A 23,558-nucleotide genomic window follows, 5' to 3' on the forward strand; every position below is an offset into this window, starting at 1 on the left:
TAACCTTGAAAGCATCCATTACCTTCCTAGGTACACACCCTACAGTAGTGATTTTCACAGTGTCATGAGGACCTCAGGAAGTCTTAACATCCTTTCAGAGCTCTGTTCAGATAAAAGCTTGTATGGATAAAAGATGATAAAGAATTCATTCAAAGTGCCAGATAAAGCAGTGGATTTTATTGTAACACAGTTACTGAAAGTTCACGGATAAGCCTCACACTCCCTCTTCCCCTTCTGCCTCATCTCTGAGCAAGCCAGTAAGAGGGCCCATGTGCTCCTTCATTTGGCCCAGGCAGAATGTTCAAACCACCAAAGCCCCAGTCCACAAGCAGGAACCTTCACAATAGCCCCACATCTAACCACAACAAAAATCAAGCCAGTCTCCTTTCTCGGTCTCTCAAGTCATTTTCAGACCAGCTTGGGAGGACTGCCCTGGTCTCCCCGAGAAAGTCTCATTATGTGAGCAATAACCCTTTTCCTACCATCCTGGTAAGTGTGTCATTATCAATCTCAACATCCAAACCAAATTTTGAGTGGGGGTCCACCAAGTCTATGCAGAGTGGCCACAATGCCTTAAACTCACACCTGACATCCTGTTAGCTGTTATTTCAGAAAACAACCCAATTCTGCCTACTTTTCTCCATTTCCACTACTACTATACCAGGATTGTCCCTCACGTGGTAAGAGGCAAATGCCTCTAGGTCTTCCTGCCTCTATGTGTGCCCCCGACAATCCAACCTCCTCCTAGTAAAGGATTATCTTCCTAAAACATAAATGACAACAAGTCACGCCTGATTAAAACCCTCCAATAGCCTCCCACCACACTTAGAATAAGATCCAAATATTGACCAGGACCAAACAATTTTACGTGATGTGATTTCTCTGTTTCCTAACCCTTCCAGCCTCCATGTTCCAGGGTTTTAATACGCCAACGCTCCCTTGTCAGTAACCAGGTGGGGCTCCCTAACCAGAATGGGCAAAATAACTGTGAAAATGGCATGGTGGAAGCATCTGGTCACCTCTAACTTCAAAAGAGGACAGAGAATCAAGATCAGCAGCCCAAGGCTGAGTCCTGTGGGGTGGAGGTCAGACATAGCTCCTCTCTCCAACCTTTTCACCAATTCTGACAGCAGCCACCCTTCTCTACTGGCACTCTGTACTTCTCTGCTAGGTTCAGTAATTTTTTGCTCAGTACTCACAGAAAACACTCACAATTATGGGGTTTATTATGGAATTAACAGGTTACAATTCAGGATCTGGAATGACTCAGAACACAGTTCTTCAATCAGGACAGCTTCCTGGCCATCCCCACAAGCAGGCCTCTCTCTCCTCAGCCCTCAGCCCCTCAGCCTGGGCCAGCCTCTGCCCTGCTGGGGCAAGTGTTACAAATCTCTTCAGCTCCACTGTTAAGTGCCCAGAGGTACTCCACTCCACCAGCAAGCCTCAGCCCGAAGGCGCTCAGCCCTCTAGCTCCATGGGTCAGCAAGCCTAGCTCCACTGACAAGTGCCAAGAGGCACCCCACTGCACGAGCAAACCTCAGCCCAAAGGCCCTCAGCCCTCTAGCTCCATGGGTCAGCAAGCCTAGCTCCACTGACAAGTGCCCAGAGGCACCCCACTGCACCAGCAAACCTCCTGCCCAAAGGTGCTCAGCTTTCTTACTCCATGGGCCAGGAAGCCACTGCACCGTGCCCTGCCAGTCTCCTGGGTCTGCTGCTGCCAGTTCTCTGCCATACTTGCCACCGCTTCTTCCTGTCGTACACTGTCTCCAGTGTTACAGCTCTCCGTCTCCTGTGTCTAGGAGGTTCTCAGTGCAGGGACCCGGGGTCCAAAGGGCAACGCTACTCCCAGCTCTTCTTTCTTGCTGGGAGGAAGGTCCCCCTTTCCATCTCTGGGATAGCTCATTTTAGGCCTAGTAGGATGGCAAAACTGACTAATGCCCTCGTTGGAGTTCCATACACCTTATTTCCTTGATTCCACCCAGTCATTTGGTAGGAGTTACAAGACCATGGCGATAAAAGCCATATAAAAGTGATCCATCACGCCACAGTAACAAACCCTCAGGGGCAGTCAACAACTTAGGAAATCCTCTAAGGTCAATTTACAAAAACCAAGGCAAAAGGCCACACAAGGGAACTCATCACTCCGCAACGTATTTATAATTTTTCGATAATTTGTTCATGTGGCACACTTTTCCTCCAAGAGGTAACCAATACTATCACTTTCTTCTGCATCTTTTCAGAGGCATTTTATCCACATATGAGCAAACGCAGAGGCTTTCTCATTCTTTTTTACACAAATAGCAGCAACTGTCCTACACTGTGTAAGATGCTAATATACATGTTTGAGACCTGTGTCCATATTCCATGAGAATATTCTCCAATATTCTGCTCATTGTAGCAGAAAGCAGAACAGATGAGTGCTTAAAAGCCCATACTCTGGAAGCTAAAAGTTACTTGATTATTAGCGATGCAACCCTGGGCAGGTTACTAAACCTTTCTAAACTTCAATTTCCTCTGATGTAAAACGAGACCAACAGGATGCCACACCCCCAAGGTGGAACAATAATAAAGTGACATAATCCACAGAAATCACTTAGTAAAGTGCTCCACACATCCTGAGAACTACATATCACATCTAAAGTGCAAAGTCAGATCTAAACACCAAGCTTCCTGCCTCTCACTCCCAAGTTTTTCTTTTTTCAAAATTTGTTATATACAAATTTATAAAAGGGAAAATGCCTATGAACTGTAAATAATTGCCAGTTATATGCATTTAATACACATAAAAGCTTCATGTATTTACAACCAACATTTACACACGATTTTTATTTTGCCTTTTATTGACATTATTTTATCTCTAGGTCTATAAATAAACACCACACGTAAGTAATTCTTGTTAGTGGGTATTATTATTTTATCATACTGGCAAGTATAATAATAAAAATATCCATTAACTGATGAAGATCAAAGACTATAGCCTTTAGTACAGATTATACCTCAATATGAAGAAAACATTCCCCAGTTGGACCAATAAGCAACATCACGGTAAACGAAGAAAATACTGAAGTTGAAACGAATTTCATTTTACTTGGAACCAGAATCAACATCCACGGTGGCGGCAGCCAAGAAATCAAACAACATATTATATTGGGAAAATCTGCTGCAAAAAAACCCTTTAAAATGTTAAAATGCAAAGGTGTCATTTTGAGGACTAACGTACACTTGGACCCAAGCCATGGTATTTTCAATTGCCTCATATGCATGCAAAAGTTGAAAATGAATAGGGAAGACCAAACAAGAAATGGTGCCTTTGACTTATGATGTTGGCGAAGAATACTGAATATACCATGGACTGCAGGAAGAACAAACAAATGTCTTGGAAGAAGTACAGCATAATGCTCCTTAGAAGCAAGGATGGCGAGACTTTGTCTCACATACTTTGGACGTGTTATCAGGAGGGATCAGTCCTGGGAGAAAGACATTATGCTTGGTAAAGCAGAGGGTCAGAGAAAAAGATCAACGAGATGGACTGACACAGTGGCTGCAACGATGAGCTCAAATGTAGCAACGACTACGAGGATGGTGCAAGACCAGGCAATGTTTCATTCTGTTAAATATAAGGTCACTATTTTTTATGAGTCTGAATGGACTTGAAGGTACCTAACAACTAAGACAGCATATTGACACAACATTCTCTAATGCTTATAAAACAAATGGAGTACCAATAAATACTTCTGTGCGAAATGTTTTTCTTTAATAATACTTATGCCAGGCTGTTCTGCAAAAGCTGTTTATATTTGCAATGTCAACAGTATTACATGACTGGACATACTTCCTTGAAGTATCATCAGTATAAGGCTCTATAATATTTATTTATTTTTGCTGAAGTTAATGAACAGTGGACCCTCTGAATAGTTTTAATATTTATTTCTTGATTTAGAAAGGTTGAACATTGTATATACTAGCTTCTGGTTTGTATCTCCTATGTTGTCCGCCTGATAAAATTCTCTTACTATTTGTCCAACAGAATCTAGGTTTCAAATATTTAATCAATTTTATATATGTTAAATGGTACATTTTCCCCAACATTACTATTTCATGATCTTGTCTCATCCTCTGCCACCCATAACCCCTGGAATGCACTATACTTTTTGTTCAGACAAAGGATATTCATGTGAGATTGTCCAATAATTATTCTGAATTTCAAATAACACAATAATGAACTTGGGCAGACTAAGTATTCCAGCCAATCTAAATTTACTTTAAATAAAGCTTAACATAAAATTCTTCTGAAATAACATGAATTCTATACTCATATTTTTCTTTAACTGAATCAATCTAACTAAAATTATTCTATACACACAACTAAACTGTTGGTAACATAAACTTTAAAAACAGCTTCTACACTGTTTAAATATAACTTGGTCTCTCATCTGTATGCCCACTAAGATTTCCTGATAAGAGCTCACACAATGTGAAAACTGAAATTAAAAATACAATACCATTTACAATCACTCCAATCAAATACTTAAGTATACATTTAATAAAACATGTATAGGACTCGTGTGCCAAAAATTATAAAATACTGATGAAAAAAATCAAAGAAGCCTCAAATAAATACAGAGAAATACTGTATTCATGGATTGGAATACTCAACATAATAAAGATGTCAGTTCTTCCCAAACTGATCTATAGGTTTATTGCAATTCCTATCAAGGTACCAGCAAGACGTAGACAAGTTTATTTTAAAATTTATATGGAAAGGCAATCCCCAGAAAAGCCACAATAATCATCAAGAAAAATAAAGTGGGATGAATCACTTTACCCAATGTTAAGACTAACTGCATAGCTACCATAATCAGGAGAGTATAGTAATGGCAAAGGGATAGACACACAGATCAATGAAACAGAATAAAGAACACAGAAATATAACCACAAGTACAACCAAGTGGGTTTCTGACAAAAGTGCAAAAGCAATAATGGAACCAGAACAATGGAACAGGCACACAAATTAAAAAAAAGGACCTCAACCTAAAGCTCACACATTATACAAAAATTTACTCAAAATGGATCATAGGCTTAAATATAAAACTATAAAACATTTACAACATAGGAAAAAAATCTTTGGAACCTACTGCTTGGTGAAAAGTTCTTAGACATGACACCAAAAACACAATCCATAAAGGAAACAAGAAAATGGAGATAAACTGGACTTGATCAAAATTAAAAGCTTCTGTTCTGCAAAGACCCTGTGAAGAGGATGAAAACACAAGCTACTGACTGGGAGAAAATATTTGCAAACCACATATCTGACCAAGGACCAGTATCTAAAATGCATTTCTAAAAGTCTTAAAATCAAGAGTATTAACGCAAACAATCCAGTTAGAACTTGGGCAAAAGTCACGAAGGGACATTTCACCACAGATGGCAAATAACCACATGAAAAGTTGTTCAAGGTCATTTAAGCCATTAAATCTATCCAAGTGGCTTAAATAAGAGAATAATGAAAATATCAAGGAAACAGAGAATGTAAAATGGTACAGCCACTCTGGAAAGCAGCCTGGTGGTTGAAATAGCAAATGTCTTTATGTATATATACATATACCCAGTGTCGTCGAGTCAATTCCAACTCATGGTGACCCTACAGGACAGAGGAGAACTGCCCCATAGAGCTTCCAAGGAGCACCTGGTGGATTTAAACTACCAACCCTTTGGTTAGCAGCTGTAGCACCTAACCACTACGCCACCAGGATTTCCATATACATATATATATATAACCCAGTGCCGTTGAGTCGATTCCAACTCATAGTAATGTATATGCATATATATATTTACCACATAAAATGTTTCATAAAAGAGTTAAGTACCAGCAGCCTGCACAAGAAGGCAGGCATGACCAGGTAGAGATACTAAGGCCTCCAGAGCCCACCTGAGTGCACTAAAGCCATCCTCCACCCCCCAGAAGCTGTCATTTTCTGAAGACCAAGACTCTTGGAGAATAATCCAGAGGCATTTAGTTGCTATGATCCATCAAGGTCAAAATTCTATGTGGCCCATAAACCACACACACACACACAAAAAAAAACCCAAACCTATTGCTGCTGAGTCCATTCTGACTCATAGCGACCCTATAGGACAGAGTAGAACTGCCCCCGTAAGGTTTCCAAGGAGCGGCTGGTGAACTCAAAATATGACTTTTTGGTTAGCTGCCGAGCTCTTAACCACTGCACCACAAGGGCTCTGTGTGGCCCATACTTATTATTAAACTTAGGACCAGCCTCCCCTCTCTGCCATGTACAGCCACATCTATAAAAAACCAACTGCAAACAGATGAACAGATAAAATGTGCACACAATACAATAAAACATTCCGCTATAAAGAGAAAAGAAGTTCTGACACACGCTCTAACATGGATGAACCTTCAAACATGACGCCAAGTGAAATAAAAACTGTATGATCCCACTTATATAGTATCTACGACAGGCAAATCCATCCAGACCAAAGTTTCTGAGTGACTACCAGCGGGCTGAGGGAAGAGACGAACAGGAAGTTACTGCTTGCAGGTGCTGCTGAGTCTCCTTTGGGAGTGATAAAAGCTTCTGGAAATGTTGATGATGGCTGTACAACATGGTGAATGTAATTAATGTCACTGAACTGTACACTAAAAATAGTTAACATGCAAAATTTTGTTCTATATATTTTACAATAAATTTGAATTTTAAAAGAGCTACTAAAAATTACTTTCTTCCTTTGGCAAAAATGGCAAAATGTGAGAATGAAGAACACCAAAGACACAAGGAAAATAATAACCCAAGAGACAAAAAGAGCCACATAAACCAGAGACTCCATCAGCCTGAGACCAGAAGAACTAGATGGTGCCTGGCTACCAACAATAACCGCCCTGACGAGGAACACAACACAGAGTCCCTGATGGAGCAGAAAAGTGGGGTGCAGGACTCAAATTCACATAAAAAGACCGGACTTAATGGTCTGACTAAGACTAGAGGAACCCCAGAAGACAGGGTCCCCGGGCTCTGTTAACCCAGAACTAAAACCATGCCCGAATCCAACTCTTCAGACCAAGGTTACACTGGACTATAAGACATAAGATGACACCCGTGAAGACTATGCTTCCTATTTTAAGCAGATACATTGAGACTAAATGGGCAGCTCCTGTCCAGAGGTGGGATGAGAAGGCAGAAAGGGACAGGAGCTGGTTGAATAGATGCGGGAAATCCAGCGTGCTGTCACATTATACGGATAGCAACTAGGGTCACATAACAATGTGTGTTTAAATTTTTGTATGAGAAACTAACTTGAGCTGTAAGCTTTCATCTAAAGCACAATAAAAAGAAAAAAATCAAAAAGTGGCAAAATGTATTACCTCTGAGCAGTGGGTATACATGTGTGTTATATTATTTTCAACACTTTCTTACAGATCTAAAACAATTAATAATTTTAAATTAATAATAAAAAGAAAAAAGACATTTTCCCACAACATGCATAAGGTTCCAAGAACTCTCTTCCAAAGGATATATCCGATCCCCAGCAAGGGTTAGTTTATGCTAAAATTATACTCTAAATTATTGTGTGGTTTCTAAAAGGCTCCTCTGGAGTTGTGATTAGAAAAAAAATCTAAGTAATAGATTTAAGTACTTATTAAGGAGCAGAAAACATTCTCATCTTTTATCATTCGTTTATCCATTCAACAAATGTTTACACAACACCTGCCATGCACAAAGCATTGGGCTAGGGAAAGGTTGCTCCCGTACCATCGCCTCCGTCACCTGTTCTTCTCCAGCCTGCTCTCAGGCGGCTTCCCAAGCTCTAGGGGAGATTAGACAGACATAATCTCACTGAGCCCATGAGACGGTCTCTGATTGATCACAGTCCAATCTGATGTTTATCTTAGATTTGTCTGCAGATGACTGAGTGTTGTGATAACGGTTGTGAAAGCGTGCGCAATTTATTTTCATAATAACAAAAAATTGGGATAAACTACAAAAAAATGCAAATAGTGAACAATGGGTTATACATATACCTTTCTAGTCCATTCTAGAAACACATTCATGTAGAACAAAACTGCAGTTCTTAAACCAAGTCAAATGAGGGCACAGAGAGATTGGTTGGCTACCTCTCTCGGAAAGGCCATCGAGTCGATTCCAACTCATAGCGACCCTATAAGACAGGGGAGAACTGCCCCGTAGGATCTCCAAGGAGTGGCTGGTGGATTCACACCGCCGACCTCTTGGTTAGCAGCACAGCTCTTAACCACTGTGCCACCAGGGCTCCTTTTCAGTATATACTCCATTCAGTTACAAGCAGTCTGTAACTTTCTCCCCAACAAGGCCAAAGCACTTTACATTTTGCAAAGCAGCTATAATGGATGATTGCAAAATTCCCTTTTAAGAATGTTTCATTATTTCTTTCAAATCAAAGGGTTCCCATGTCACTTAGGGAGACTTTGAAAATAGCTCAACAGACACCTCTAGATTCTCATGGAAACAAAGCAGAACAAGTGAGCTGTATGAACTGACTTAGGGTTATGTACCTTATTCATACACTTTATTTTTCATCTGTTAATGTGATTTGTTAATATTAAATCAGGAACTGTGATTCGTATATAAACAAATCTAACTAGTATTTTCCCTTTTAACTATAAATTACTACATTAAATGTCTTTATGCAAAAAATAGGTCCAATATATTCATGCAAAATGACATCTTTACAGAGTGAAGTACAGATTCAACTTAACTTACCACTTTTTTAAAATCATCTTCTGCTTCATCAAGTTTTCCTTGTTTGAGTAATAAGTGACCTCTCTGTAATCTTGCCTATAAAAGACAGGGGGAGGGTAATCTTGAGTAGTAGGCATTTCTAAATTTTCATTAAACACAAAGAATAAACCGAAGTAACTTAATAAAATTATTAATGAAATATTTTTCCAATGCTCATTTGTTTGTCTGGGCACTCTGAGGATAATTCCTGGAACCGATGAATGTGTGTAATGTTTGTTAAAGTACACTTTCTTTAAAACACTTTCGCTATATCCAAGAGAACTGACAACATATTTTCATATAAAAGCTTGTACATAAATGTTCACAGCAACTGCCAAAAAGTGGACATAACGTAAATGTCCATCAACTGAAGAATCGATAAAACACGGTATATCCATACAGTGAAATACTATTCAGCCACAAAAAGGAGTAAAGTACGGATACACGCCATAACGTGAATGAATCTCAAAAACATCATGCTAAATAAAAGAAGTCAGACACAAAGGCCATATATTGTATGATTCCATTTCTATGGAATCTCAAAAAAACAAACATAAAAAACAGTTCCTGTCAAGTCGATCCCAACTCTTGGTGGCCCCACGTGCGTCGGAGTAGAATCGTGCCCCGTGTTCAGGGGCTGTGTTTTCGAAGGCAGGTTACCAGGACCTTCTCCCCATGCACCTCCGGAAGGACTCAAACTGCCGACCTTTCAGTCAGCAGCCAAGCACGGTCATCGCTTGAGCCACCCGGGGCTGCCACCACATGTCCAGAATAAGCAAATCCATGGGGACAGAACGCACACCGGTGGCTGCCAGAGCTGTGGGGAAGGAGAATGGGGAGCGGCTGCTATGGCTACAAGATTTCTTTACGGGCTGACGAGAATGTTCTGGAATTAGAAGTGGTAATGGTTGCACAAGGAGCCCTGGTGGTGCAGTGGTTAAAGCGCTTGACTGCTAACTGAAGGGTTGGTGGCTTGGACCCACCAGCTGCTCTGTGGAAGAAAGATGTGGCAGTCTGTTTCTGTACAGCTTTGGAAGCCCTATAGAGCAGTTCTACTCAGTCCTGTAGGGTCGCTAGGAGGAGGAATTGACTCAACGGCAATGGGCTTGGGAATGATTGCACAACCTTGTACATATAGTAAAAACCACTGAACTGTACACTTTAAAGAGTGAATTTTACAGTATGTGAATTTTAACTCAATAAAAAAAAGGAATACTTTTTACCATCACGAAAACTTTCTGCCACTACCATAAAAGTTAGGTAATTTTGGGTTTTATAAATCAAAGCTCCAGAACTGGGTTTGTTTATTGACTCTCAACGCAGGTATTTATCATGCTATAACCTGAACAACAATGCCTCTTCCCTTTCAACATGCATCCATTTCTCTTCCTCCATCTCCGACTATTCCTTTTTCTGATAAAATTAATCCCATCTGTTCCAAGACTACCAACTGTCTCATGACCAGCATCTACCATAAAATAGAAACCATACGTTATTTTACCGAAACTTATATACTACTTCACAATACATAAAATTTCCCCAATCCTGCTACATGCACCAACACAGATATATTAAAGATGCTTCAACTAGCTAATAGCTACCATCACACCAGGAAAACGAGCTACTTTAACCTTTGTGAAAGGTTGTGATTGGTTTTGTAAAGTACTAATGGATTTGACACTTGGGAAATTCTATCTTAAAATAATAGTAATATTTCAAACCAAGCATTCACGCAGATATCTAATCAGTTATCTCAGGACATAAATAATAAGCGAGTTACTAAATTAACTTTGAAACCATCTCATCGGTCAATAGGTTGTCAATTCGCCCTCTGAAAGCTCTTCCTTTGTCCCCTCCCCACACATTCCCTCTGCAGGCCTCTACCACAGCCCTTACGGTGACGTGTCAACCGTCGGGCTTTCCCAGTAGGCTGTAAGTTTCTCCGCCTCTGAAACTGCTGTGTTGGTTTCAGGCGAGAATGCTGTCTAACCTAGCAGTGTATCCTCAGGATGAACCATGCTGAGCTACCCCTCTTCTTTATTCTTACTGCTAGAGTCCTAACTGAAGCAGTCACCAGTCATCTGACAGCCTCTGAATTCAACAGCTTCTTAATCACCTCGTTTCTCAGCCTCAAACCTCGTCTTTTCAAACCTTAAAGCTAACATCCCTGCCAGACTTCTAAAAAGGACCTGCTGCACCCACTGTTCCCCTTTACCACAGACCTTTGATTCAAGGGACTCTGAGGGCCAGTATTTAATAGCAGCTTTCTATAGCCTCTGGCTATGCCTTGCATGCCAGTCCTTACCTTACCTGGGTGGCGCAAACAGTTAAGTGCTCAGCTACTAGCCAAATGGCTGGTGGTTAGAACCCACCCAAAGGCACCTTGGGAGACAGGCCTGGTGATCTGCTTCTGAAAGGTCACAGCCTTTAAAACTCTGTGGAGCAATTCTACGCTGCACACATGGGGTCACCATGAGCTGGAATCACGTCGATGGCAACTAACAAGCTCCCTTAAATTCACCTTTAAACAAAGTTTAGATACACTTACTGCAGTGAAATCCATCTTCAACTCAATCACTTTAGTTAAATCAGGAAGTGCCGCTTTTGATTTACCCATAGCTAAAAAGACGGTAGCTCTCCGATAGTAAGCAATATAGTTATCAGGGTCGCCATCTGAAAATTAAAATAATAAATATTAACTCTTAATAATGTCTTCAAAAAATCAAATAGAGTTTGAAATTCTATTAAGAAAGATAGTAAGAAAACAGTTTCTTCATCAAAAATGGGTCATCTTGTTATATATATTATCACAATAAAACCTAAAAAAAAAAATAGGTCAAGTTGTCTAGCAAGATCTTATCGGGGCAAATAAATCTAGAATAGGGGTTGACAAACTATAGGCCTTGAGCCAAACCCACAGATTTCCAAGCTAAGAATGGCTTAAAGAAAACAGGAAAATATGCAACAGACTGTATGGCTATAAAGCCTAAAACATATACTATCTGGCCCTTTACAGAAAAAATCTGTCAACCTCCAATCTAAAATATTAACTATTTTCAACTCATAAGTTTTATACTATGCAAGCCGGTCTGTTGTCTTTGTCTGCTGAAATTTAAGTGAAATACTGATTGAGAAGACGAATTATGTACTTATTCACAGGATTTTAGAAAACCATAGACTTCCAGTTAAATTGATACATTGAATGTACACATTTCTGCTCATAAACTCCAATTAAAATGGCAGTGAAGAAATAAAAGCACAAATCACAAGGACAAAGAAGAAGAGTGGAAGTAAGACACTAGAGATGTTAACATTTAAAAAAAGGAAAGCAAGTGGACGAGTTAGGTTTCTGAGGTAATTCCACTATTCGGCACCTACAAAGTAGGAAGGGAAAGAATTCAATTACAGGCGAACCTTGTGCTGCGGAACCTCAGAAAGGTTCAGAAATGGGAGACGTGAAGTCCGTGTTATAAGAGGAGGCAGAAAAAATATTATGAGGACTGGCAAAAGTCTGAATAAGAACTTAGACTCTCTTACCCCTTATCTCCTCCCTCATCTCTACACAAGACTAGAGATTTGCTATTTGAGAAGGATGAGCCAGACAAACTGGAAAACTCCATACTCAGAGGAGAGCAAAAATGAAGAGACTTCCTGAAGGTCTAAAGCTAAGTAATTATGGAGTAAGGACCATTACGCATACAACTTACTCTCATTCAGAAAACATACAAACACATATTTTATAAAATGTATGTTGTTGTTGTGCACCATCAAGCCAATTCCGACTCATAGTTACCCTATGTGACAGACTAGACCTACGCCATAGGGCTTCACAGGCTATAATCTTTACGGGAGCAGATCACAGGGTCTTTTCTCTCACGGGGTGGCTGGTGGGTTTGAACCCACTGCACTTTCAGTTAGCAGTCGAGTGCTTAACCACCGTACCACCAGGGCTCCTGTATATATGTGAACACAGGGAAGAAAACAATAAAGCACATGGAGCAAAATGTTAATTTGTGAAACTGGGTGAAGAGTATACAGGTGTTCTTTGTACTATTCTTATACTTGAAACTTTTAAATTGGAAGTTATTTCCAAATAAATTTTAAGAAAAAAAGAGGAGGAGGTCTGCCCACCTCCAGACATACCTCCACACCAAAAAAAGAAAATTGAAGGATTACTTGTTGGGAAAACTGACCAAAGAAAAGACACGCTAACCACTCATAGCAAGACCCACTCAGTTAACAAGACCTCACCCTACACGCAAAGCCCCCAATCAGCTTTTTAGATCTCTACTATTAAAAAGAAATGGATTTACTGGCATAAAGATAGACATACAGAACAATGGAATAAAACTGGAGTCCAGAAATAAACCCATTCATCTATGGCCAACTGATTTTCAACAAGGGTGTCAAGACCATTCAATGCAGAAACAGTAGTCTACCTTCAACAAATGGTGCTGGGACAACTGGATATCCACATGCAAAAGAAAGAAGCTGGACCCCTACTTCACACCATAAATAAAAATTAACTCAAAATGAATCAAAGACCTAAATGTAATAAAATCATAAAACTCTTAGAAGAATGCAGAGAGCTAAAGCTTCATGACCTTGGATTTGGCAATGGCCTCTTAGGTATAACACCAAAAGCCCATATGACAAAAGAAAAAAATAGATAAATTTGATTTCATTAAAATTTAACACATTTGTGCAAAGGACACTATCAAGAAAATGAAAAGACAATCATCATATAGCTGATAAACGTTTAATATCCAGAATATATATGTCCAGAAAAATATCCAGAATATAATATCCAAGACTCCTACAACTCAACCAGGATCAAACAACCTAATTAAAAAATGACCAACGGGCTTGAATAGGTATTTCTCCAGATGTAATATACAACTAGCCAAAAGCACCTGAAAAGGTGCTCAGCATCATTAGCCACCAGGAAAATGAAAACCAAAACTATAATAAGATACAACTTCACACCCACTAGTATGGCTAGTATCAAAAAAAAAAAAAGAAAGTAACAATTGTTGGCAAAGATATGGAGAAACTGGAACCCCCACGCAATGCTGGTGGTAAATGAAATGGTACAGTTGCTAGGGGGAAACAGTTTGGCCAGTCCTCAAAAAGTTAAACAGAATTACCATATGATGCAGAAATTCCACTCCTAGATACTTCACACCATAAATAAAAAGAACTGAAAGCAAGGGTCCAAACAGACACTTGCACACTAATGTTCACTGTTGTATTATTCACAATAGCCAAAAGGTGGAAACAATCCAAGTGTCCATCAACAGAAGAATGGATAAACAAAATGTGGTATATACAAACAATGACTTATTACTCAGCCATAAAAAGGAATGAAGGAGGCGGGGCCAAGATGGCGGACTAGGTGGACGCTACCGCGGATCCCTCTTGCAACAAAGACTAGGAAAAACAAGTGAATCGATCACATACATAACAAACTATGAACTCTGAACAACGAACACAGATTTAGAGACGGAGAACGAACACATACGGGGAGACAGCGATTGTTTTCAGAGCCAGGAGCCACCGTACCAGTCAGCGGATTTTCTGGAAAAACTAGTTTCCCAGTGATGGCTCGGAGACAGCAGTCCATATCAAACCACATAAAGAAGCAGACCATGACAGCTTCTACAACCACCCAAACAAAAGAATCAAAATCTTTCCCAAATGAAGATACAATCCTGGAATTATCAGATACAGAATATAAAAAACTAATTTCCAGAATGCTTAAAGACATCACAAATGAAATTAGGCTAACTGCACAAAAAGCCAAGGAACACACTGATAAAACTGTTGAAGAACTCAAAAAGGTTATTCAAGAACACAGTGGAAAAATTAATAAGTTGCAAGAATCCATAGAGAGACAACATGTAGAAATCAAAAAGATTAACAATAAAATAACAGAATTAGACAACGCAATAGGAAGTCAGAGGAGCAGACTCGAGCAATTAGAATGTAGACTGGGACATCTGGAGGACCAGGGAATCAAAACCAACATAGCTGAAAAAAAATCAGATAAAAGAATTAAAAAAAATGAAGAAACCCTAAGAATCATGTGGGACTCTATCAAGAAGGATAACTTGCGAGTGATTGGAGTCCCAGAACAGGGAGGGGGGACAGAAAACACAGAGAAAATAGTTGAAGAACTCTTGACACAAAACTTCCCTGACATCATGAAAGACGAAAGGATATCTATCCAAGATGCTCATCGAACCCCATTTAAGATTGATCCAAAAAGAAAAACACCAAGACATATTACCATCAAACTTGCCAAAACCAAAGATAAACAGAAAATTTTAAAAGCAGCCAGGGAGAAAAGAAAGGTTTCCTTCAAGGGAGAAGCAATAAGAATAAGTTCAGACTACTCAGCAGAAACCATGCAGGCAAGAAGGAAATGGGATGACGTATACAGAGCACTGAAGGAGAAAAACTGCCAACCAAGGATCATATATCCAGCAAAACCCTCTCTGAAATATGAAGGAGAAATTAAGATATTTACAGATAAACACAAGTTTAGAGAATTTGCAAAAACCAAACCAAGGCTACAAGAAATGCTAAAGGAGATTGTTTGGTCAGATGACCAATAATATCAGATACCAGCACAATACAAGGTCACAAAACAGAACGTCCTGATATCAACTCAAATAGGGAAAGCACAAAAACAAATTAAGATTAATTCTAAATAAATAAATAAAGTAATACACATAACAGGGAATCATGGAAGTCAATAGGTAAAAGATGACAATAATCAAAAAGAGGGACTAAATATAGGAGGCATTGAACTGCCAGATGGAGAGTGATACAAGGCGATATAGAACAATACAAGTTAGGTTTTTACTTAGAAAAATAGGGGTAAATAATAAGGTAACCACAAAAAAGAATATCAACTCCATAACTCAAGAAAAAAGTAACGACTCAACTAACATAAAGTTAAACATTATGAAAATGAGGATCTCACAATCTACTAAGAAAAACGTCTCAGCACAAAAAAGTATGTGGAAAAATGAAATGGCCAACAACACACATGAAAAGGCATCAAAATGACAGCACTAAAAACTTATTTATCTATAATTACGCTGAATATAAATGGACTAAATCCACCAATAAAGAGACAGAGAGTCACGGACTGGATAAAGAAGCACGATCCATCTATATGCTGCCTACAAGAGACACACCTTAGACTTAGAGACACAAACAAACTAAAACTCAAAAGATTGAAAAAAATATATCAAGCAAACTATAAGCAAAAAAGAAGAGGAGTAGCAATATTAATTTCTGACAAAATAGACTTTAGACAAATCCACCACAAAGGATAAAGAAGGACACTATATAATGATAAAAGGGACAATTGATCAGGAAGACATAACCATATTAAATATTTATGCACCCAATGACAGGGCTGCAAGATACATAAATCAAATTTTAACAGAATTGAAAAGTGAGATAGACACCTCCACATTTATAGTAGGAGACTTCAACACACCACTTTCGGAAAAGGACAGGACATCCAGTAAGAAGCTCAATAGAGACACGGAAGACCTACTTACAACAATCAACCAACTTGACCTCATTGACTTATACAGAACTCTCCACCCAACTGCTGCAAAATATACTTTTTTTTCTAGTGCACATGGAACATTCTCTAGAATAGACCACATATTAGGTCATAAAACAAACCTTTGCAGAATCCAAAACATCGAAATATTACAAAGCATCTTCTCAGACCACAAGGCAATAAAACTAGAAATCAATACCAGAAAAACTAGGGAAAAGAAATCAAATACTTGGAAAATGAACAATACCCTCCTGAAAAAAGACTGGGTTATAGAAGACATCAAGGAGGGAATAAGGAAATTCGTAGAATGCAACGAGAATGAAAATACTTCCTATCAAAACCTCTGGGACACAGCAAAAGCAGTGCTCAGAGGCCAATTTATATCGATAGATGCACACATACAAAAAGAAGAAAGAGCCAAAAGCAGAGAACTGTCCCTACAACTTGAAAACAAATAGAAACTGAGCAACAAAAGAACCCATCAGGCACCAGAAGAAAACAAATAATAAAAATTAGAGCTGAACTAAATGAATTAGAGAACAGAAAAACAATTGAAAGAATTAACAAAGCCAAAAGCTGGTTCTTTGAAAAAATTAACAAAATTGATAAACCATTGGCTAGACTGACTAAAGAAATACAGGAAAGGAAACAAATAACCCGAATAAGAAACGAGAAGGACCACATCACAACAGAACCAAATGAAATTAAAAGAATCATTTCAGATTACCATGAAAAATTGTACTCTAACAAATTTGAAAACCTAGAAGAAATGGATGAATTCTTGGAAAAACACTACCTACCTAAACTAACACATTCAGAAGTAGAACAACTAAATAGACCCATAACAAAATAAGAGATTGAAACGGTAATCAAAAAGCTTCCAACAAAAAAAAGCCCCGGCCCGGACAGCTTCACTGCAGAGTTCTACCAAACCTTCAGAGAAGACTTAACACCACTACTACTGAAGGTATTTCAAAGCATAGAGAAAGACGGAATACTACCCAACTCATTCTATGAAGCTACCATCTCCCTGATACCAAAACCAGGTAAAGACATTACAAAAAAAAAGAAAATTATAGACCTATATCCCTCATGAACATAGATGCAAAAATCCTCAACAAAATTCTAGCCAATACAATCCAACAACACATCAAAAAAATAATTCACCCTGATCAAGTGGGATTTATCCCAGGTATGCAAGGCTGGTTTAATATCAGAAAAACCATTAATGTAATCCATCACATAAATAAAACAAAAGATAAAAACCACATGATCTTATCAATAGATGCAGAAAAGGCATTTGACAAAGTCCAACACCCATTTATGATAAAAACTCTTACCAAAATAGGAATTGAAGGAAAATTCCTCAACATAATAAAGGGCATCTATGCAAAGCCAACAGCCAATATCACTCTAAATGGAGAGAACCTGAAAGCATTTCCCTTGAGAACGGGAACCAGACAAGGATGCCCTTTATCACCACTCTTATTCAACATCATACTTGAAGTCCTAGCCAGGGCAATTAGGCTAGACAAAGAAATAAAGGGTATCCGGATTGGCAAGGAGGAAGTAAAGCTATCACTATTTGCAGATGACATGATCGTATACACGGAAAACCCTAAGGAATCCTCCAGAAAACTACTGAAACTAATAGAAGAGTTTGGCAAAGTCTCAGGTTATAAAATAAACATACAAAAATCACTTGGATTCCTCTACATCAACAAAAAGAACACCGAAGAGGAAATAACCAAATCAATACCATTCACAGTAGCCCCCAAGAAGATAACATACTTAGGAATAAATCTTACCAAGGATGTAAAAGACCTATACAAAGAAAACTACAAAGCTCTACTACAAGAAATTCAAAAGGACATACTTAAGTGGAAAAACATACCCTGCTCATGGATAGGAAGACTTAACATAGTAAAAATGTCTATTCTACCAAAAGCCATCTATACATATAACACACTTCCGATCCAAATTCCAATGTCACATTTTAAGTGGATAGAGAAACAAATCACCAATTTCATATGGAAGGGAAAGAACCCCCGGATAAGCAAAGCATTACTGAAAAAGAAGAAGAAAGTGGGAGGCCTCACTCTACCTGATTTCAGAACCTATTATACAGCTACAGTAGTCAAAACAGCCTGGTACTGGTACAACAACAGGCACATAGACCAATGGAACAGGACTGAGAATCCAGATATAAATCCATCCATGTATGAGCAGCTGATATTTGACAAAGGACCAGTGTCAGTTAATTGGGGAAAAGATAGTCTTTTTAACAAATGGTGCTGGCATAACTGGATATCCATTTGCAAAAAAATGAAACAGGACCCATACCTCACACCATGCACAAAAACTACCTCCAAGTGGATCAAAGACCTAAACATAAAGACTAAAACGATAAAGATCATGGAAGAAAAAATAGGGACAACCCTAGGAGCCCTAATACAGGGCATAAACAGAATACAAAACATTATCAAAAATGATGAAGAGAAACCAGATAACTGGGAGCTCCTAAAAATCAAACACCTATGCTCGTCTAAAGACTTCACCAAAAGAGTAAAAAGACCACGTACAGACTGGGAAAGAATTTTCAGCTATGACATCTCAGACCAGCGCCTGATCTCTAAAATTTACATGATTCTGTCAAAACTCAACCACGAAAAGACAAACAACCCAATCAAGAAGTGGGCAAAGGATATGAACACACATTTCACTAAAGAAGATATTCAGGCAGCCAACAGATACATGAGAAAATGCTCCCGATCATTAGCCATTAGAGAAATGCAAATTAAAACTACGATGAGATTCCATCTCACACCAACTAGACTGGCATTAATCCAAAAAACACAAAATAATAAATGTTGGAGAGGCTGCGGAGAGATTGGAACTCTCATACACTGCTGGTGGGAATGTAAAATGGTACAACCACTTTGGAAATCCATCTGGCGTTATCTTAAACAGTTAGAAATAGAACTACCATATAACCCAGAAATAGAACTTAAATGGTAGTTCTATTTCTAACTTAAACAGTTAGAAATAGAACTACCATACAATCCCACTCCTCGGAATATACCCTAGAGATACAAGAGCCTTCACACAAACAGATATATGCACACCCATGTTTATTGCAGCTCTGTTTACAATAGCAAAAAGCTGGAAGCAACCAAGGTGTCCGTCAACGGATGAATGGGTAAATAAATTGTGGTATAGTCACACAATGGAATACTACGCATCGATAAAGAACAGTGACGAATCTGTGAAACATTTCATAATGTGGAGGAATCTGGAAGGCATTATGCTGAGCGAAATGAGTCAGAGGCAAAAGGACAAATACTGTATAAGACCACTATTATAAGATCTTGAGAAATAGAAAAAACTGAGAAGAACACATACTTTTGTGGTTACGAAGGGGGAAGGGAGGGAGGGAGGGAGAGGGTTTTTTATTGATCAATCAGTAGATAAGAACTGCTTTGGGTGAAGGGAAAGACAACACTCAATACAAGGAATGTCAGCCCAATTGGACTGGACTAAAAGCAGAGAGGTTTCCGGGATAAAATGAATGCTTCAAAGGTCAGCGGAGCAGGGGCCGGGGTCTGGGGAACATGGTTTGAGGGGACTTCTAAGTCAATTGGCAAAATAATTCTATTATGAAAACATCCTGCATCCCACTTTGAAATGTGGCGTCTGGGGTCTTAAATGCTAACAAGCGGCCATCTAAGATGCATCAATTGGTCTCAACCCACCTGGAGCAAAGGAAAATGAAGAACACCAAGGTCACACGACAACTAAGAGCCCAAGAGACAGAAAGGGCCACATGAACCAGAGACCTACATCATCCTGAGACCAGAAGAACTAGTTGGTGCCCGGCCACAATCGATGACTGCCCTGTCAGGGAGCACAACAGAGAACTCCTGAGGGAGCAGGAGATCAGTGGGATGCAGACCCCAAATTCTCATAAAAAGACCAGACTTAATGGTCTGACTGCGACTAGAGGAATCCCGGCGGCAATGCTCCCCAGACCTTCTGTAGGCACAGGACAGGAACCATCCCTGAAGACAACTCATCAGACATGAAAGGGACTGGTCAGCGGGTGGGGGGGGGTGGGCGGAGATGCTGATGAAGAGTGAGCTAATTAAATCAGGTGGACACTGGAGAGTATGTTGGCAACTCTTGACTGGAGGGGGGATGGGAAGATAGAGAGAGAGAGAAGATGGCAAAATTGGCAGGAAACGAGAGACTGAAAGGGCTGACTCAATAGGGGGAGAGCAAGTGGGAGAAGGGAGTAAGATGTATGTAAACTTACACGTGACAGACTGATTGGATTTGTAAATTGTTCACTTGAAGCTTAATAAAAGTTAATTAAAAAAAAAAAACATAATGCAAACTGAAAAGTCAATCACAAAAGGCCACATATCATATGATTCCATTTATAAAAAATGTCCAGAATAGGCAAATTCATAGAGACAAGGCCTGGGAATAAGGGGGAACAGAAAGTTATTGCTTAACGGGTACAGAGTTTCTACTTGGGGTAACGAAAAAGCTTTGGAAATAGTAGGGATGATTGTATAAAATTTTGAATGTAATTAATACCACTGAATTATACATTTAAAATGGCAAATTTTGTTATATATATTTTATCACTATAAAATTTTTCAAATAAATTAAAAATCTATAAGAAAATTATTTCCTCCTATAATTCTATTGTTAGCCATGACATGAAGGCAAGGTCTCAAAAATTAATCTCTCTTGTAATCTTTCTCAAGAAGCTACTAAAGGATGTATTCTACAAAAATTAAGGAATAAACAAAGAAAAAGAAGTAATCCATGATTCAGAAGATACAAAAGAGAAGCAAAGAAAATTCTCATGAAAATGAAGTGTGTCCCAAAATGATAGCATACAGTAGGCCTAGGGAGACACAAGTATAGACTGAATCAGAAGGGCCATCCCCAAGTAAAAAGGAATCTAAGTACTTTGTTTCTGATCATACAAAAAGGGGCTTTCAAGTTCCGGAGAAGACTGGGAGTCATTTAATAATGGATACACAAAAAACAAAGGAGCGGGAAGAAGAGGAGAAAGAGAAGAGGAAAAGTTGCAGCAGCAACAGTTTTAAATACTAGGAAAAGCAAAGAGTTATCAAAGAAAAGAAATATATTCACAGTACAATACTCATGAGCCTGTGGATGGCAATCTAGGGGCTCGGCTGGGATTACTAGTAGGCCAGGGGATAGAGAAATAAAGGAATCGCAGAGAGGGCTAAGTCCTCATCTACCATAAGAAGTAGTAAACACGGAAGGCGCAAAACTGGTAAATCAAGAGCAGAGTCATCAACAGATTATTTTGAACTGTGAATGAATATAGCTTTAAAAAGTTAAGCAAAGCTGCTCCTAGAGAACATAACTGATAGTTTTTCTCATAAACCTTATGATACTATTTGACCTCCTAAAATGATGGCTACGTGTTATTTTTGATAAAAATAAAATTAACTTATTCTTTAAGGAGCCCTGATGGATCTGTGGTTAAGCGTTTGGTAGCCAACTGAAAGGTCAGCGGCTTGAACCCACCAACTGGATCAAGGGAGAAGGACGTGGCAGTCTGCTTCCGTAAAGATGACTGCCTTGGAAATCCTGTGGGGCAATTCTACTCTATCCTATAGGGTTGCCAGGAGTCAGAATCGACTTGACGGCACAGGGTGATAGCGCGTGCTTTTTGAGGAGTTGGTCCATTTCACCTTCGGTGTCAAATTTGTGTGTCTAACAGTTGTTCGTAGTATTCCCTTATCACCCTTTTTGAAGTCTGCAGGGTCTGAAGTGATAGCCCCGTTTCATTCCTGATTACTAGTAACCTGCGCCTTTTTCTTTGTGAGTCTTGCTAAGAGGTTTGTCCACGATCTTTTCATAGCAGCTTTCTTTGTTTTTTTCTACTGCTTTTCTGTTGTCAATTTTATTGACTTACACTCTGATTTTTATTATTTCTTTCCTGCTCCTTGCTTTTGGTTTATTTTGCTCTTCATCAAGTTTCTTGAAATGGCAGCTAAGACTATTGATTTGAGACTTTTCTAATGTACGCATTAGCATTATAATTCTTCCTCTCATCACTCTAACTGCATCCCACAAGTTTTAATTTGTTGTATTTTATTTTCATTCAGGTCAATATATTTTTGTATTTCCCTTGAGACTTCTTCTTAGGTTATTCAGCATTAATAATTCTTAAAATTATTTTATGATTTTAAAATAACGGGTACTTTCAGACTATTTTAAGCTTGTTCTCATATTTTTATGGAATTGCAGAGATGCCAATGATTTGTTTCCAACACTTTTTCCAACAGACTTGAAGATTCTAAATTCTATAATAAAGCCACATTGCTTACTTATATAACACAATGATATGCCATAGATATTAAAAAGTAATACACAATACACACCTTAAAAGTCTTTTTTTTCCTTATAATTGTTTATAAATTTGGATATTTAGCTGAAAAATGCCAAAAAATACATCACAGAGAGAGTGTTTGGATACATATATTTTTAGTACAATGTTTTTTAACTTCACATCCTGCCAGACTAGTGGCTCTGAGTATAAGTTAATTTTATTTTTTATCAAAAATAACACGTAGCCACCATTTCTAAAAGGTCAAACAGTATTATAATGTTTATGAGAAAAACTATCAGTCATGTTCTCTAGAAGCAACTTTAACTTTTTAAAGCTATATTCATTCTCATTTCAAAATAATCTGTTTCTGAGTCTGCTCCGGATTTACCAGTTCTGCACCTTCCGTGTTTACTGCTTCCTACGGTAGATGAGGACTTAGCCCACTCTATCATTCATTATTTCTTTATCCCCCGGCCTACTATAAGAGTTATATCAGGTCTTTACAGTAGTATTACTGTATAAATAGTAAGCCTAGCCGAGCTTCTAGATTCCCATCCACAGGCTGGTAAGTATTGTTTTATGATTATATACATATTAAAATTAAGTGGCCAATTCCGCAAAAATATGCACACTACCACAACTCCTCCAAAATGATATAATGGAATTTTTCAAGAACATAATGAAAAATGCAATAAGCTGCAAGAGTCCACAGAGAGACAGCAATTGGAAATTCAAAAGATTCACAATAAAATTAGACGACTCAATAGAAAGTCTGAGGAGCAGAATCGAGAAAGTGGAAGGCAGGATTGGTGAGACC

The 23,558-nt window shown here is 38.7% G+C and overlaps 1 protein-coding gene across 1 annotated transcript in view; it reads right to left on the reverse strand.

Moving 5' to 3' along the window:
• Positions 1 to 23,558, reverse strand: part of DNAJC3 (DnaJ heat shock protein family (Hsp40) member C3) — a 94,782-nt gene that overhangs the window by 49,987 nt on the left and 21,237 nt on the right. The window contains exons 3-4 of the mRNA XM_064269979.1: positions 11,326 to 11,450; positions 8,760 to 8,834 (exon numbers count right to left, since the gene is read on the reverse strand). Coding sequence (XP_064126049.1) covers positions 8,760 to 8,834; positions 11,326 to 11,450 — 200 coding nt within the window. The remainder of the gene's footprint in view (positions 1 to 8,759; positions 8,835 to 11,325; positions 11,451 to 23,558) is intronic.

The sequence above is a fragment of the Loxodonta africana genome, chromosome 17 (assembly GCF_030014295.1).
Source record: "Loxodonta africana isolate mLoxAfr1 chromosome 17, mLoxAfr1.hap2, whole genome shotgun sequence".
Taxonomy (NCBI): Eukaryota; Metazoa; Chordata; class Mammalia; order Proboscidea; family Elephantidae; genus Loxodonta; species Loxodonta africana.